The 15866-nt window shown below is 53.9% G+C and overlaps 2 protein-coding genes across 3 annotated transcripts in view; one reads left to right on the forward strand and one right to left on the reverse strand.

The window, feature by feature from the left end:
• CARD14 (caspase recruitment domain family member 14) overlaps nt 1-9535 on the forward strand; it is a 39208-nt gene extending 29673 nt beyond the window's left edge. Inside the window, 7 exon segments of the mRNA XM_066237542.1 lie at nt 2256-2347; nt 3062-3131; nt 3134-3181; nt 4070-4270; nt 5871-5980; nt 7246-7364; nt 7877-9535. Of these exon segments, the coding sequence (XP_066093639.1) occupies nt 2256-2347; nt 3062-3131; nt 3134-3181; nt 4070-4270; nt 5871-5980; nt 7246-7364; nt 7877-8078 (842 nt within the window). The 3' untranslated portion in view covers nt 8079-9535.
• Nucleotides 9536-9688: 153 nt separating this feature from the next.
• SGSH (N-sulfoglucosamine sulfohydrolase) lies at nt 9689-15854 on the reverse strand. Of its 2 annotated transcripts, none has more exons than XM_066237200.1 (8): nt 15701-15854; nt 14326-14486; nt 13572-13677; nt 13191-13341; nt 12761-12917; nt 12320-12401; nt 11324-11527; nt 9689-10592 (listed from the first exon to the last, which is right to left on the reverse strand). In XM_066237200.1, exons 1-8 carry the CDS (start codon nt 15795-15797, stop codon nt 10033-10035), a joined length of 1518 nt encoding a protein of 505 aa, XP_066093297.1. In that variant the 5' UTR covers nt 15798-15854; the 3' UTR covers nt 9689-10032. The 2 variants fall into 2 exon arrangements, with proteins under 2 accessions (XP_066093297.1, XP_066093298.1); XM_066237201.1 differs by having other exon boundaries at nt 10138-10314.
• Nucleotides 15855-15866: the final 12 nt, after the last annotated feature.

The following is a 15866-nucleotide window of genomic DNA, read 5'->3' on the forward strand; positions in this document are numbered from 1 at the left end:
CCCCACAATCCCTTAAAAGTGCGGTTCTTACCCGAATCATAGCAATAGTTTTCTTTTGTATGTTATCCAGTATTAAACCAGTACCTGCTTTCCAGGAAACCCTGAATCATCCAGAGAATTTATGGGTGGCTTTAGCACGCACCCTAAATGTCTCATCGTTTTGCCTTGAACAGGATAGTCATACTCATTTCATGCTAGGAAAATGTCTACGCCCGGTATGTAAACCGGCAGCTGACATAAGGAATTTAACTTTCTTCTCCAGTATCCCTAATAAGACTGTAACTTATCTAGATTTAGCAAACTGGGGAAAAGCTTCTTATCAGTTGCCAAGCCATGCATTACAGATTCATACCCCCCATAGCATTATTGTACCCAATGATACTTGTGTTCTTTTTGTTAATTGTAGTAAAAATTGTAAGACAATCCCTGGTTTTTTGCCCTGTAATAATACTATCAAATACCCTTCCATTTATGGCTATATTACCCTGCCTACTGGATGGTTCTTTACCTGTAACTCTATGACATATAATTATATTCCCCCTAATCTTACTGACACCACTTGTTGTTTATCTAGGATTGCTACTTTCTTACCTAACAAGAATGATTTGTTACTTCTTGAGCATAATACCACTCTTCGCAGTAGGCGTGCTGCCTCCATCCCTGTAGGACCTGAATGTCATGATGAAGTACGATTGTTGTCAGAAGCTGAAGGATATGCCATAATTTTAAGTGTTGTAGGGAATCTAGTATGGGGTGCTTACAATCATAGACAAATCCAGCATTTAGCTTGTAACTTAGCTAAAAGCATCAACGAAACGTCTCAAGCATTGACTCTTTTTAATAATGAACAGCAGCAATTACGTCAAGCTATTTTAGATAATCGGGCGGCTATTCATTATCTATTATTATTTCACCACCAGGGTTGTGAAAAAATAAAAGGAATGTGTTGTTTTAATTTAACTGATAACAGCAATGAAATCCAGGATAAAATTGATAACATAAAACAGCAGAGCACATTCAGCAAAATAATGACAATTTAGATTGGTTCACCTCTATATTCAAACTGTCACCTTGGCTAACTACATTGATAACTACACTAGCAGGACCATTGTTAGTATTATTATTGGCCCTCACTATTGGACCCGTAATCCTTAACAAGTTATTTGCTTTTATTAAGGAAAGAATAGAAACAGTTAAAATAATGATTTTATCTCAGCCGTACCAACGCCTTAGTGCAGCCGAAGAATCTCCGTTATAGTTAAGGATTTAACTAGAACAAAGAAGAGGAGGAAATATGACATTCGAATAAAAGCCTATAAAATACATTAATAGGGCTTTAGAAATAACTTCAAAGGAACTAGTCCAGTAAACAGGATGAGCCCAGACTCCCAGGATGGCTAGGAGCTGAAGAGTCCTTGAGATAGAGAAGTCATTAGACTCCCAGGATGGTTAGGAGCTGAGGAGTCCTTGAGATAAGGAAGTCACAAGAACTCCTAAGACAGTAAATGTAACCACATCCTAGGGGATAGATAGGGATATTTCCAGCTGGGGCTTTCAACTGTATGACTGGTTACTAAGGCACGTGACTAGAATTTAATTTGGGGGAGCCAATTGCTAAATGCCAAATTTGCTTCTGTATGAACTGCTTGCTTGCTATGCTATAAAAACCCCTAGACTGTAGGCGCTCGGTGTGGCTCTTGTGACTACCACTTGAGTTCACCCCTGCGCAGGTTTGTTTTGTTTTGCTTTGTTTTCTTTTTCTCTTGGCCATAAAACTTTGTCTGAAACTCTCCAAACGTCTCCAGTGTTTGTTTTACCCGGCGAGTGCAACAGTGACCAATCACACTGGTGTATCCAGGACTGTCTTGGTTTTAGCACAGAAAGGTCCCACATCCTGGGGAACCCTCAGTCCTGGGGCAGCTGGGAGGGTGGTTACCCTCCCTGGAAGCAGCATCACCCTTGCTGAGAGCTGTGTCCCAGATCAGCCCATGCAGAGAGCGTGGGGTCGGGTGTGGGGCAAACCCGAGTTTGGCGCTCAGCTTAGCTGGTGCAGGTGGCTGGGACTGAGCTCCCACATGCTTCCCATGGAGCCAGGCCACATCCTTGGACACACTGGAGTAGCAAGAGTCAGGAGCTCTGTCTCCATCCAGGCTCACACCCAGGACATTCATTTGGCATCTCCATGGTGGGTCAAGGCTTTGCAAGTCTCACAGGGGCTGCCTGCGGTAGTGGGGGCATTTGGTGCCCTCTTGCAGCTGGGAGCATCTGTCCTCGTGCAGGGCTCAGGAGCTGCTGCTTGTCCTCCTACAGGAAGGACATGGCTCAGCAGAGCACCACTGCCCGCAAGGTGAGGCGGCCTCCCACTGGCCCAGATCCTGGAGGAGGTCCTGCTGGGGTGGGCCCTGCCTCTCTCCCCGGCCTCCCTCCTCCCCCAGCTCACATCACCTGTGGGTAGGGACCCAATCCACCTGTCCTTGCACTTGGGGTGAGCTGGAAGAGGACTGGGGCTGGCTTCAGGTCCCATTTGGAGGGTATGGGCTACTGATCTGAGGTGTCACCCTGTGAGTTCCTGCCCCATGGTCCCCCACAGACCTTTATCCAGGTCTGCCTACTGTACCCAGTCTGCAGGCTCTTCTGACGTGAGCAAGTACATTCACATGGGCTCTCCCTGTGTGCCCAGCTAACCCCATTGCCTGTCTGTCTGCACCCCATCCTCACTCCCTGAGGTCAGAGACCTGGTGTTCTCCCGACAGAACCCTCAGTTGCCCTGAGCAAGGCCCCAGATTACAGCAGGGCTGGACTGCTGGGGCCCACACTTCCTGCCTCATGTGGTCCATGCATCCTGCCCTCACTGCAGATGCCTGCCGGGGAGTGGAGAATGACTCTGCCTGAGGACCCCCTCCTGCCTCCCTTCATCATCCCCCAGCGCAGGGCCTGGGCTGTTCAGTGGGCACAATTGAAGGTCCAGGGATCAGCCTGGATTCCCCAGTGGAGTGGGTGCCAGGCCCCCAGCCCTGCACGAATGGCTGGGACAACAACTGGCCCCTTCCCCTTCCTTCAGCAGTCTTGTGGAAGAACCCAGAGGTTGGTCTGCATCGCCACTGTGGACAGAACCAAGGCCAGCTCCCTGAGCCATTCTTTGACAGGGCCCAGTCAGACCCCAGCAGGCTGGAAGGTGAGGCAGGTGGGGCTGTTGGAGGGGCCACTGGCTCTAGGAGGTGAGGGTGTCTTAGGGGTTACAGGCTGGTCAGCTTGGTCAGGGTGCTGCCATCCAGTTGGGCCAGAATCAGTTTTGTAAGGACCAGAATGATGTCTGTATATCTTACTGGAGAGCAGGTGTGCTATGCATCTTTAATATCCTTCCTCCTATCATCTGTCCAGTGAGAGTCAACACCACTGGTACAGTTCTATGGACAGCCGTTCCTTTAGACTAGTGACAGTGTGACACTATCCAAATGTGGCACAAACAGTGGCCCCCACAGACCACTCCAGAGTAGTTGGTGTGGGTCTGGGCATAAAAGGGAGGTCAGCACTGCACATGCCCTGAGCTGGTAAGATCGAGCTACAAAGATGATCAAAAATGAATTTAGAGTAAGCTGAGTTGACCTGAGTTTATTCCCTTCTTGAAAAGGTTTTGGGTGCATAATATAAGAGGGCTGCAGAAGATGAAACCTAAATGACAGGGAGGGAAGGAGGGGACCTGGATGAAGGAAGCTGAGGGACAGTGTTCAGGCTGGCACTGAGAGGGAGGAGGGGCTGTTTGGAAGGGAGAGGTCTTCTCTATCCTCCTGCAGGCCCAACAAGGCAAACAGATCAAACCACAGCTGCGAGCTGGACCTTGAGAGTCACAGGGCTCCATGATCACTGGGCACAAAAGGCCCACTCAGCCAGGGCGGGTGTGGATGTGGGTCCTCGTGCTGGAGCCCAGCATATCCCGTACTCCTGTGGGTGCAGAGGCTGTGGCAGTGCACGCCCAGTGCCTCCCGTGGGGCCAGGGCCTGGTGAACAGCCCAGGACAGCTGACAGCTGGGAGCCACTTACAGCTCTTCTCCCTGCAGGCCCCCCCCCCCCCGGTGCTTCTGGGTCGAGAGCTGCATCTCCCTGGTGCCCGACATGCGGGTGCACCCACACAGGCCCAGCAGGCCCCAGCCTGTGCTCTTTGTGCCCAGAGTGGTCAGCAAGATCCTGAGTGAGAAGCTGTGCCTCCTCCAGGGGTTTAAGAAATGCCCAGCAGGTAGGTTCTCACCTGGAGGTCCCACTTATCTGTCAGGTGGAGGGCAAGATCTTGGCAGAATCCTTTATGGGCTCTCCGGAGAGCAGCATGAGTGTTACTGGCTGGTTCCCTGGGCCTCTGTCACAAGTTACCACACACCTGGGGACTTAAACCACCGAGGTTTATTCTCACAGTTCTGGAGGCTGGAAGTCTGCCCTAGGTGCTGTTTGGGTTGTACTCCTCCGGAGGGTCTGGGTAGTGTTCTCCTGCCCCTGGCTGCTGGTGCTGCCGGGTCCTTGGGCTCCTTGGCGTGTGGTGGCTTCCCTCCTTTCTCAGGCTCCTCATCACGTGGCCTTCTCCCCATGCCTCTCTCCCTTCACTTGACCTTTTTATAAGTCATTGGATTAGGGCCTCCCTAGTGCACTATGATCTTTTCTTAACTAATCACATCTGCAAAGATCCTGTTTCCAAATAAGGTCCCGTTCTGACATTCTTATGTGGACATGGATGGGGGAGACGTTATTTAATCCCATGCAATTACTTCTGGCTCGTACTTCACTGGGGTGGTCACACCACCCACCAAAAGCAGACCAGCAGAGTCCTGGAGACAAACTGGTGTTGGATCCCAGATCCCAGGGGACAGAGTCTGCGTGTCCACACAGCAGGAAGGGTGAGTGGCTTACAGGGTGGAGAGCTAGAGGGAGGTGTTGGTTGGTGCTTTCATTCCCCCACCCATCACTAGGTGGCGTCTGCCGTGGGCCTGTCTGCGAGCTGGGGCCGCTGTGATCTGGGGTGCTTTGGACGGTGGGGCCAGGTGGAGGGCATGTGCCTCCCCTGACTGCAGGGTCAGAACCAGAAAGGCACAAGTGGGGGTGAGCTCACAGGGTTACTTAAGGCAGGGGTCTCAGCCATGGCATCTTGGGTGGGACTGTCCCATGCATTGTGGGATGTTGAGTAATACCCCTGGCCTCAACCCCCTAGATGCCAGGACCACACCCCCTCAGCCCCAGTTGTGAAATGTCTCCAGACACTGCCAGTGCCCTTGGGAGCAGAACTGCTCCTGGTTGAAAACAAGGGACCTAAGGGGTTTTTCTAGGTTGAAGTTGGATGTGTAAGTATGAAGCTTAGAGAAGTGATGGTGCGGTTTGTTTATCTACATCTGTCTATCCATCTGTCCATCTGTCTTTCCTTCCTTCTACCCTCCCCCCCCGGCACTGATGGACCACTGTTGTGTCCTTTGGTTTAAGGCAGTAGTTTTCAACCTTTTTACACTTGGGGAGTGGTGAAAATAGAATTATTTTGGGGACCACTAAGACAGAAATCACCCTGAGCATAAGCGAATTCAACTAATGTCATTGGGTTTATAATCGTCATACAGTATTAGGTAGTTAACTCTTTCATGGACTGGCACAAAATTTCTGGCTGACTAGTCTGCGGACTGGAGGTGGAAACCACTAGTTTAGGGTGCATGTGCAGGGCACAGCCTCCTCTGAGTGAGAAGAATAGGGCTAGGCTTATTAAGAGGGTGCCCCAGGAAGCACTTACCCTGGAGCTGGCAGGGTCCCCGGGGCAGGGTGTGCAGTGTGGGTCTCCATCAGGACTCCACACAGCTGGGTGTGTGATGTGTCTGTCCACTGTCACCTTCAGAGTGTTTGAGTGGATGAGTATGATGCCTCCAGCCAGAGAAGGGACATCATCCAGGAGAGGGAGGCCTCCAGTGGCCACTGCTGGGTGACCCGCCCAGCCGTTGAGTTCCTAATGGAAAAGGTAAGTGCAGAGGCTGCTCGGGGTATTTGGGAGTTCCATCTCCGGAGGAGGCTGCTGGGACAAGGCAGGAAGCACTGACTGTGACACCTGAGGGGTGCTGGTCGCAGACCTGCAGGGTCCCCTGGACGCCCCAGGCCATGCCCAGCTTGTCCTGCTCGATGTGCAACTGGGACAAGGCAGGAAGACCAAGGCCTGTGTTCACTATTTAAGGTCTTTGTACATGTTTAATAACATTTGTTGTACGAATCAGTGAGATGGAAGTAACAGTCCATGTTTTGTTGGTTTTTTTTTTATTTTTTTTTACAGAGACAGAGAGAGAGTCAGAGTGAGGGATAGACAGGGACAGACAGACAGGAACGGAGAGATGAGAAGCATCAATCATTAGTTTTTCATTGCAACACCTTAGTTGTTCATTGATTGCCTTCTCATATGTGCCTTGACCGCGGGCCTTCAGCAGACCGAGCAACCCCTTGCTGGAGCCAGCGACTTTGGGTCCAAGCTGATGAGCTTTTGCCCAAACCAGATGAGCCTGCGCTCAAGCTGGCGACCTCGGGGTCTTGAACCTAGGTCCTCAGCATCCCAGTTCGACACTCTATTCACTGCGCCACCGCCTGGTCAGGCACAGTCCATGTTTTAAGGCTCAAACAAATGTATGAGAAATAGCTCGCTGTAAACCTGGAGGTTTTCCATGGATACAAAGTGGCTGGGCCAGACTGAGCCCATGGTGGCTCCCTCAGTCCCAGCTTGCAGTGCCTCAATTGATAGGTGAAAAATCAAATGAATGAAAATTCTTTTATTACTAGAATTATTTTTAAATTGAAATGACATTGGTTAATAATATTATGTGAGTTTCAAATGTGCAACATTGTAATTTGATCTCTGTATAGATGCTGTACCACCAGGTCTAGTTACCATAGTCAGTAGGTTTGACCCTTCCCGCAGCACACCCTCCACCACCCCTCCCTCCCTGTTGCCTGTGTTTAGTTTTTGTTTCCCTTGTTCATTTTTTTGTTTTCTATTCCATGTGGGTGGAGTCATGGTTTTTGTCCTTGCCCACCTGGCTCGTCTCACTCACCACAGGCCCCTCGAGGTGGACAGAAAGGCGCCCTGTGCACAGCACTCTGGGAGCACAGCCACTGGTATGCGCATCGCTCTGGCTCTTCACAAATGCAGCCCTACTGGGTCCCCTAGGCAGTGCTTCCAGGTGTGGGCTCTCTCCCTTTCCCTGGAGACCGAATCCTGACTCCTTCCTTCTCCTCCCTCAGAACACCCACACCCTTTTGGACCTTCAGCTGGATAGCGTCTATGCCCAGCACAAGATGCAGATCTTTCCCATCACTGTGCACATGTCCATCAAGGAGAAGGCGGTAAAGAACTCAGATTGGTAACCCCCTGGGGCTGGTGGTGGGGCTTGCTCCTGGCCGCAGCTTTTCGTTAAGTCCTCGCGCCTCCACAGCACATAACAGTTGGAAGTATCACGGGGCAGTCACCCACAAACCTGGGACAAAGGTCTTGCTGCCCCCCATATGCTGGGAAGACAGCACAGAGGACAATGAGAACCTGGAACCTGCTTTAACTTGCGAAGGCTACCTGTGAACTGGGCACAGGGAAGAGCCCTCCACAATAGGTGAGAGCCTGTGCTGACACCTGTAACTTGATTTATGGCCAGATACAAACCCAGATGTCCTGCCAACCCCATTTACAGTTTTGATAGCTGAGACTAGATAGGCAGCCCCCATCCATGTAATGTCATCTGCGGGCATGTCTTTTTGAGACCTTCTTGAAACTGGCTGCCTGTATCCAGGAGCATCTGGTCCCCTAGAATTCCAAGTTGGGGGTCAGCTTCCTGGGGCTCTGCCCTGCTATCCCTAAGCCCACCATCTCTGGCCCCTACAGGAAGGTCATGCAGCATCTGGGCACCTCGGAGGAGCAGCTGCTGGAGGCCAGCAGGCAGGAGGGCAAGCTGGACAAAATGCCATGTCTGTACTGTAGCCTGGCCCCTGACGGCTGGAGCGACCTGGACACCCTGCTCAGCTGTGTCCGCTTTGCCATCTTGGATGAGCAGAAGGTTGTATGGACAGAGCAAAGCCTCCACTGACCCCCAAGTTCGAGCAGTTGTGTCCTTTGTGCTCAAGGCCTGGCAGGGACAGCTTCAATGCTCACCATACATGCCCCATTAGCTCCCCATAACTGGAATCTGATCACGAACTCTTACTATATGTAGGTGACAAATGGGCATTCAAACCATCTGCCCACTTTTCTGAGTAAACAGTCTCAACTCACCAGGGCTTGGCATGGTCTGAACCAGATACCTGAGAATGTTCCCACGGTGGGGGTGTCCCTGGTGCCCTCCTTGGAGCTGGAGGCCCAGGTGTCTCCAGATATCTGTCCATCTGACCTGACCACTGCACTTTCCTTCTGCATTTCAGTGTCAAAGGGCTCATCCCAAATTCACTAGGGCAGCAGGCTGGCAACCCTACTGGCTCCAAGGACGTGGTGCCACTGCCCAGAGCAGAGGTACAAACCCACCTGTCATGTAACTCTGGCTAGCTTTTCTCAGCTCCTGACAGCTGAGATTCCTTAGTAACTTGTTTAGAGACTGAATTTGCTGGAAAATCTCTCCAAGTGATGGAAGCAGTCTTTTCAGTGGCTCTGTGACTGATAACTACTGTGCCAGAGACCATGGGGGCACCCTAGACAAGCCTCAAATGACTTCCTACAGGGTGCTGGCTGGGCTCCTTCCGAGACTGGTGATCCCTCTATCCAGACTCCCATCCTGGTCCCCCGTCTTTGGCCACCTTCATTGTACCTCCAGGGTATAGGAAACATTGAGACATGGCTCAGGTGAGCATCCCCAGGTGTCCCATCACCAGGTTTTGCTTCCCACTATCACAGTGAATGTCACCGGACAATAGTGCCCCAAATCTGACTGCTCTAGGAAGTTGCTTTAGAATTCAGGTCAGCATTGTCACAAGTTTGGAAATGGACTTTGGTATATTTACTAAAATAAGTTTTACTGTGTTCTGGCCTGGGGCTCTCCCCCTTAACCCCCAGGATGGAATTGATGGGGGAGGGAACGGTGGCAGGAGACCCCCATGTGAGGGAGAAAGCTCCCACCCTGGGTTTCCCAGGCAGAGCTCTGGTCACAGGCAGAGGGAGGTGGGGGGATAGAATATTCTAGGAGCAGCATCTGTATCGGACCCTGGTGCCCTCCACATAGAAGGGACCAGCCTGAGGACAAGGAGTTCCCTTCATGGACATACAAAAAGATGGATCGCCACTGGATTAACCTCTTCTCTCGGGAGCTTGTTAGGAATTGCTGGCATAGTGGAAACCCCTCCTGGGGGTTGGGAACGTGACCAGGGGCTGTCACAAGGTTTCTTTAAGACCCGAGATTGAGCTTGACCAGGCGGTGGCGCAGTGGATAGAGCATTGGACTGGGATGCAGAGGACACAGGTTCAAGACCCCAAGGTCGCCAGCTTGAGCGCAGGCTCATCTGGTTTGAGCAAAGCTCATCAGCTTGAGCCCAAGGTTGCTGGCTCCAGCAAGGAGTCACTCGGTCTGCTGGGGCCCCCAGTCAAAGCATATGTTAGAAAGCAATCAATGAACAACCAAGATCCCTGCAACGAAGAATTGATGCTTCTCATCTCTCACTTCCTGTCTGCCCCTCTCTGACTCTGTCACACACACAAAAAAGACCAGATTGATAAAAAATCCAGATACTGTGTTCCCACCTGCCATGTGGCACACATAGGCCCCCAGTCCCAACCCAGAAAACAAGGCCCCTGTCCAGACCACCGTTGTCTGTCCTAGGTTAGACACCCTGCCCTAAGGACAGTGATGTCCCATACCACACTGGTTGGGGGCTGAGGCACATGTCCTCTACCTCTTGCCTGGGCAGAAGGAGACTGAAGCCAACATCGGGGAGAGCCCCCCTCCATGGATGCAGGGGAAGGGTGGTAGTCCCTGTGCCCCCAGGCTGGCTGTACCCTCACTTGGCATTGTGAGCATGCAGACCAGGACTGGGACAGGAGGGACATGTGCCCGGGGCTCAGAGCTCGCTGTGTAGAGGCCGGCACTGTAGTGATGGCTGCTCCTCCAGGACCCCATCGGGAGCACACACCCATGGGTCATGTGTCTCCCACTGCCACTTAGCTAGCTGGGCCTGGAGCAGTTCCAGAACCTGGGCATAGCGTGGGTCTGCGGCCAGGTTCTGGGTCTCGTGGGGGTCCCAGCTGTGGTCATAGAGCTCCCAGCGCTCCCGGTAGTAGTAGTGGTGGAGATCCGTGTACCAGCTAGTGGGCTGGCCAGCCATGGTGCGGTTCAGGAGGTCCTGGAAGGTGGGCGAGACATAGACGTCCTGGTCGATGGGGAAGGGCAGCTGGAAGTGCAGGTTGTGAATGAGGTGGAAGTTCCCGTGCTGCACAGAGCGCATGGGGTAGGACATGGTGACCTCATGGTAGCTCTGGCTGCCAAAGACAGTGGTCCACAGGGGCTCTGCCTCCAGTGCCAGCAGGAGAGACTGGCCAGTGAGCTGGACAGTCTTTGATCCGAAGATGGTGTAGCGGGGGTAAGGGATGGAGAACCAGTCCAGAATAGTGGGTGTGAGATCTGTGAAGGAGGTAGCGTCACCACACAGGCCACAGGGTCCACCCGTGGAAGGCAAATTCAAGCCACTTTGAAAGGCTGATGGTTGCCTCACACATAAAGTCACCAACTGAGAGGGGCTCCTGCAGGCTGACACTTGTCCCTGCTGCCTGCTCTATCTGGGCCACTTTGCCTCCAATGGTGACACTCGGGGTACTTCTAAAGTCCCTTGGGCTAGTGACAGTTCCTAGAGGCTCATCCATTCCTGTCTGTGCCATGGCCACAGCATTCCCTGGCTTGTGCTTTGGGGCCAAAGGAAAATGCAAGCCCTGAGCTGCAGGAGCCTGAGCGTGCTGCTGCCCTGACCCCTCAAAGCAGGGTCCCCAGGGCTGCAACATTAGTGTCACCTGGGAACTTGTCAGACATGCAAATTCTCAGGCCCAACCACGATCTCCTAAACCAGGCACTCTGGGATGCAACACGTGGGTAGTGACAAGGGACTCTGACACTCATTGGTGGGCCAGTGGGAGAACTAGTCCTGGAGGTGGCGAGACCCAGGCTAGAATCCTAGCTGGGTATGCATGCTGCGTGACCTTGGGTAACTTACTTTACCTCTCTGAGCCTTATTTTTGACTCATCATTTAGAATGGGGGTCCCTTCCTCACCCAGGTGAGTGCAGAACAGTCAACACGGTGGTTCCACTAAATTTGTGCTTCTGCCGCCCCCTCCCCTTCCCATGAGACACAGACCCATACCTAGCAGGCTCACGTAGGCCTCGCTGACCTGACCCCAGCGTTTTGGGTGCTCTGGGGATGACACCAGCAAGGGTTCAGCAGTGCCTGGCCAGTACAGGTTGGTCCTGCCGCTGGGGAAGGGGATCCCGTTGTCAGATGTGAAAATCACCAGAGTGTCATTCAGGACACCAGTTTCCCGCAGTTCCTGGAGCACAAGTCCAATCCCTGTGGAGCAGGGAGGGGACACAGAGCTCAGGCACAGGCAGCTGGGAGACGGGAGACATGTGTGCTCTCACATGCACCTCCTCGGCCATAGGACCCAGCACTGTCCTGCCCACCAGCCTAGGCCTCTTGCCCAGTCCTCCCAGCACCCATCCTGGAGCAGGCCTTGCAGGGCCTCCACCTGAGACCTGCCCTTCAGGAACACTGGCCATCCCTCGGTACCCCCCAACCCCCACCCCAGCTGCAAGCTGCCACACGCTGGCTGCTGTGTTATCCAGAATCTTGTGTCTACTCTGTGAAACTAACAGGGACAGTTTTGGGCAGAGCCAGAGACAGGAGTTCCTCTATACCTACTCCCTTTTCAGGTCATTGTGAACTAATAGCACTAGCAGGGAGACTATGACGTACCAGCATTCTATAGCAGATAGAAAGGTGGTCCCTCAACACATATGTCCACCTGGGACTGTAAATGTGACCTCATTTGAAAAAAAAGTTTTTGTGGATGTAATTGTCATCGCTCCCGAGATCACTCTGAAATACCCAGGTGGGCGTTGGATCCCATGACAAGTGATAAGGGGCACAGACAAGAGGAGATGCAGAGAAGGTTATGTGACTATAAAGGCAGTGACAGGAGGGACACGGCCATGAGCCCAGGATGCCTGGGGCCACTGGAGTCTGGGAGAGAAAGAGCTCTCCCTGGAAGGGACATAGCGTTGTTGACACTGATTTCAGACTACTGGTCCAGGATGGAGGCCCAAGCCATGGCACAGCCCACTGCTGTACTCCCTGACCCACCTTGGTCCATCCGGCCGATGGTGGTGTATTGAGCGGCCAGGTCAGCCCGGGCTGCTGGGGTGTCGGGAATGAAGTAAGGCACCTGGGGACAGGTGAGCGGAGAATCAGATTTAGAAGAGGCTGGGGCGTGGCATCCAGTCCCTGAGTTAGGGTAGAAGGAGGAAGTGCCAGCATCCTCCCAGGACCTGCAGTCCTCCTCCTTCCTGTGAATGGGTTCACCCCCAAATCCACAATTTTGGACACATCATCCACACCTTCATGCCTCTCTCTGCAAGCTTCACAGACAAGACCTGGATCCAGTGAGTCAAAGGGTCCCTTCCATGCTAAGTCACACACTAGGGGCTAGGGCTGCAAGCTCATGGGGGGCATGGCACCCCAGATTTGTAAGGCAGAGGAATCAGGGTTGGGGTGCCTTGGCAACTTGGGAAGGGACCCTCCTACCCGCACATCCTGTGGGTTGTAGATCTGTGGGGTCCAATCTGGGATCCGCCCCATGCCACTCTCCCCATTGCCGAACTTCTCACAGAAGACCCCGTACTGGGGCTGGGAGTGCCCACAACGGTGGGGGTCATGGAAGGCGATGTATAGGAAGAAGGGCCTGCACAAGGGGTGGGGACTTTAGCGCTGAGGCCTGGCTTTCCACCCTGGGGAGCCCCATCCTTCAAGAAGGGACACCGCTTTTAGCTTTGCCTAGTCCTCTTTCACCCAAAGTCTCCTGTGATCCTCACTGCCTCAGTTTTCCCACGTTCCCTCTTCCTTTCACCAGATTAACTCGAGTACCTGGAACCTATTCTGAGATGTGTGTCCCATGTTAACTGCCCAGATCCCTGGCCATATGAGGGTGGGTAAGGGGGCAGGACCATCACCACACCTGCTGTCCCCAGTCTTCAGGAATTTCCGGACCAGCAGTTTAATCCTAGTGATGTTCCTCCCCACCTGGAGGACAGAGCCATTCTCCTCTGTGTACGCAAAGTCGAACGGGAACACCATCTCTGGCCCCACATGCTTCTTCCCAATGATGCCTGGGGGTGGGAGAGGCCTGTCCAGAGCCCCTTCTCACATCTCCCCTCTGCTCCCCTCTCCACTCCCAGCCCTGCACCCTGCCGTGGCCTCTAGAAAGGCAGCCCAGACCCTTGTTCTCATGGAGCCAGGGCCCATCCAAGAGGTCCAAGTCCTCAGGGACCAATGCTCAGAGCAGGCAACACAGGACAAGGCCCCATCCCTCTGGGGCATGTGGCGTGAAGCCCCTCACCCGTGCGGACGGCGGCTTGGCGGAGCAGCAGTGGCAGGCTCTGCACCCTGTCGAAGGCGTTGAAGTGGTGGACGTCCTGGTGCAGGCCGTACATCCCGTTCTGATGCTGCCAGCAGGGTCGCTGTGAGCCAGGGTGGGGGCCCCTACCACCCAGCAGAGCCCTGCTCCTGCTCCCTCTGACCCCTAGCTCATCACCCTGCCCTTTGTGGGCCCCGTTTAGCCTTCAGGTGGCCAGCACCCTCTCACCCCTTGCTCCACAGGTCCCTCCCAGGGACATCAGCAGAAAATACAAGGCTGGGAGGCTGTGCACCAAATATAGGGCTGGCTTTTGTTTTACCTTTTTTGTGTATTTATACTTCCCTACTCTTCTGTTGTAAGCATACATCGCGGAGTAAAATAGAAAGCTTCCCCTTTACTAACCAGCTATTTAACGGTGTAAGAAAAATCGTACGTGCTGCAAACTCTGAGCAGAGAGATGGCAGCAGGTAAGAAAAAGTTCCCTCTTTGCTGCTGCCACCACTGCCCACAGCTGCCTGACTAGCCTTCCAGGAAGTGTCTGTGCTCAGGTCAAACCCCCCAGTCTATGGAGGCTCCAGCTTACCACGTTGGCCTCTTAGGCAGGGAGCACCTGCTCACCATAAGATAACATGGGGAGTGGTAGTGGAAGGTGACTGCATCTCCTGGGGTGGGGGGCACCACAGGAGGGTTGGCCACTCCCTCCACCAGGCCCTGCTTCTGCCCCCTGCCCCCTCACCTGGGGCAGGCCAGTAAGGAGGCTGGCACGGCTGGGAGAGCAGCTGCTGACAGAGGTGAAGGCATTGCGGAAGACCAGGCTGCGCCGGGCCAGGGCATCCAGGTGGGGGGTGGCAATGGCACTGTTGTTGTAGGCGCCACTCTCAAAGCCTCCATCATCCGCTGAGGAAGGTGGGAGAAACAGAGGACACGGTAGGCTGGGCTCAGAAGGAGCCATGTGTGAGCAACGGAAACTTGGGTTCTGCTGCAGTGGCCTGGGCCGATGATGCTCAGGTGGGTGTGATGCCCAGGTGGGCAACACAGCTGGGAAGGCATGATGCCCAGGTGGTGGGTGTGATACTCAGGTGGGCATAATATTGAGTAGGCAGGATACCCAAGTGGCAATGCTACCAGGCTTGTGAATGCTACCAGGTATGTTAGCAGGCACAGAACTTAGGTGGACGAGGTACTCGAGTGGGCGTGATACTTTGGGTGGGCATGTTACAGGCCTGTGAAACTCAGATGAGCAGGTTACTCAGGGAGTCATAAACTTAGGTGGGCATATTAGCGGCAGGCATGAAACTTAGGTGAGCACTGCTTTAGCAGGCAGGCATGAAACTCAGGAGGACACATCAGGAGGCAGAAGGATATGGAGCAGTGTTAGGCTCCGCAGACAACCACAAGGATGTGGATGTGGACCCACAGCCAGGTTCTTCACTGCAATCCCCCAAAGGAGAGCTGACAGGAGACCCTCAGTGGAGAGCTGTTCAGGTTTCAACTACCAAAAAGGCCTGGCCAGGGACCACAGAGTTATCAGGGTGACCCTAGCAGAAGGCCAGACCTCAAAAGTGGAAAGGACAGAATTGATGGGGTTGCCTTGTGACAGGATGGAGGAGGAACTTGGAATTTCTGGAAGCGGTGGCGTTGAGAAGGGCAGGTGTGGGTTAGCGAGCAGACTGACCCAGAGAGCTTTGGAGGTCTGAAAACCGGCGTGGGAGAAGATGAGGGCCCCAGGGCACTCTGGCTGGCCTCTGGGAACTTGGGCACCAATCCCTCTTCTGACACCCCGCCCGAGATCTGTGGACCCCGAGTGACGAAAGCGGCCGGCCTCCGGAGCTGGGGGCTCTGGGCACGGGACAGGGTAGAGGATCACTGCTGGTGGCAGGAGTTGGGTGCTGAATGCTGGGGCCGACCCCCGCAGAGGGTGAGGCTGTCCTGCCTCCCTCCCCAAGGTGCCGACCACAAAGAGTATGGCGTCAGCAGAGGGAGATGGGGAGGGCGTGGCAGTCAGGGCTCCAAGACAGGATGAGTCAACACTGACCGCTATTGGGGCCACCGAGTAGCCGCCATTAGGGGCGACCACAGGCGGTGGCGGCGGCCAGCCGTGTCGCACTCACCAAGGATCAGCAGTACATTCCGGGGGCGCACCCGGTGCGCGCGGCAGATCCCCAAGGCGAGCAGCAGCGCCCAGTAGATAGCCCCGGGGCGGTGCATGGCGGCTACTGCGGGACCAGTCCGCTTGTGGTCACGTGGGACACCGGGCCCCGCCCCCGGCCCGATTAC

Source organism: Saccopteryx bilineata, chromosome 6 (assembly GCF_036850765.1).
Source record: "Saccopteryx bilineata isolate mSacBil1 chromosome 6, mSacBil1_pri_phased_curated, whole genome shotgun sequence".
Classification (NCBI taxonomy): Eukaryota; Metazoa; Chordata; class Mammalia; order Chiroptera; family Emballonuridae; genus Saccopteryx; species Saccopteryx bilineata.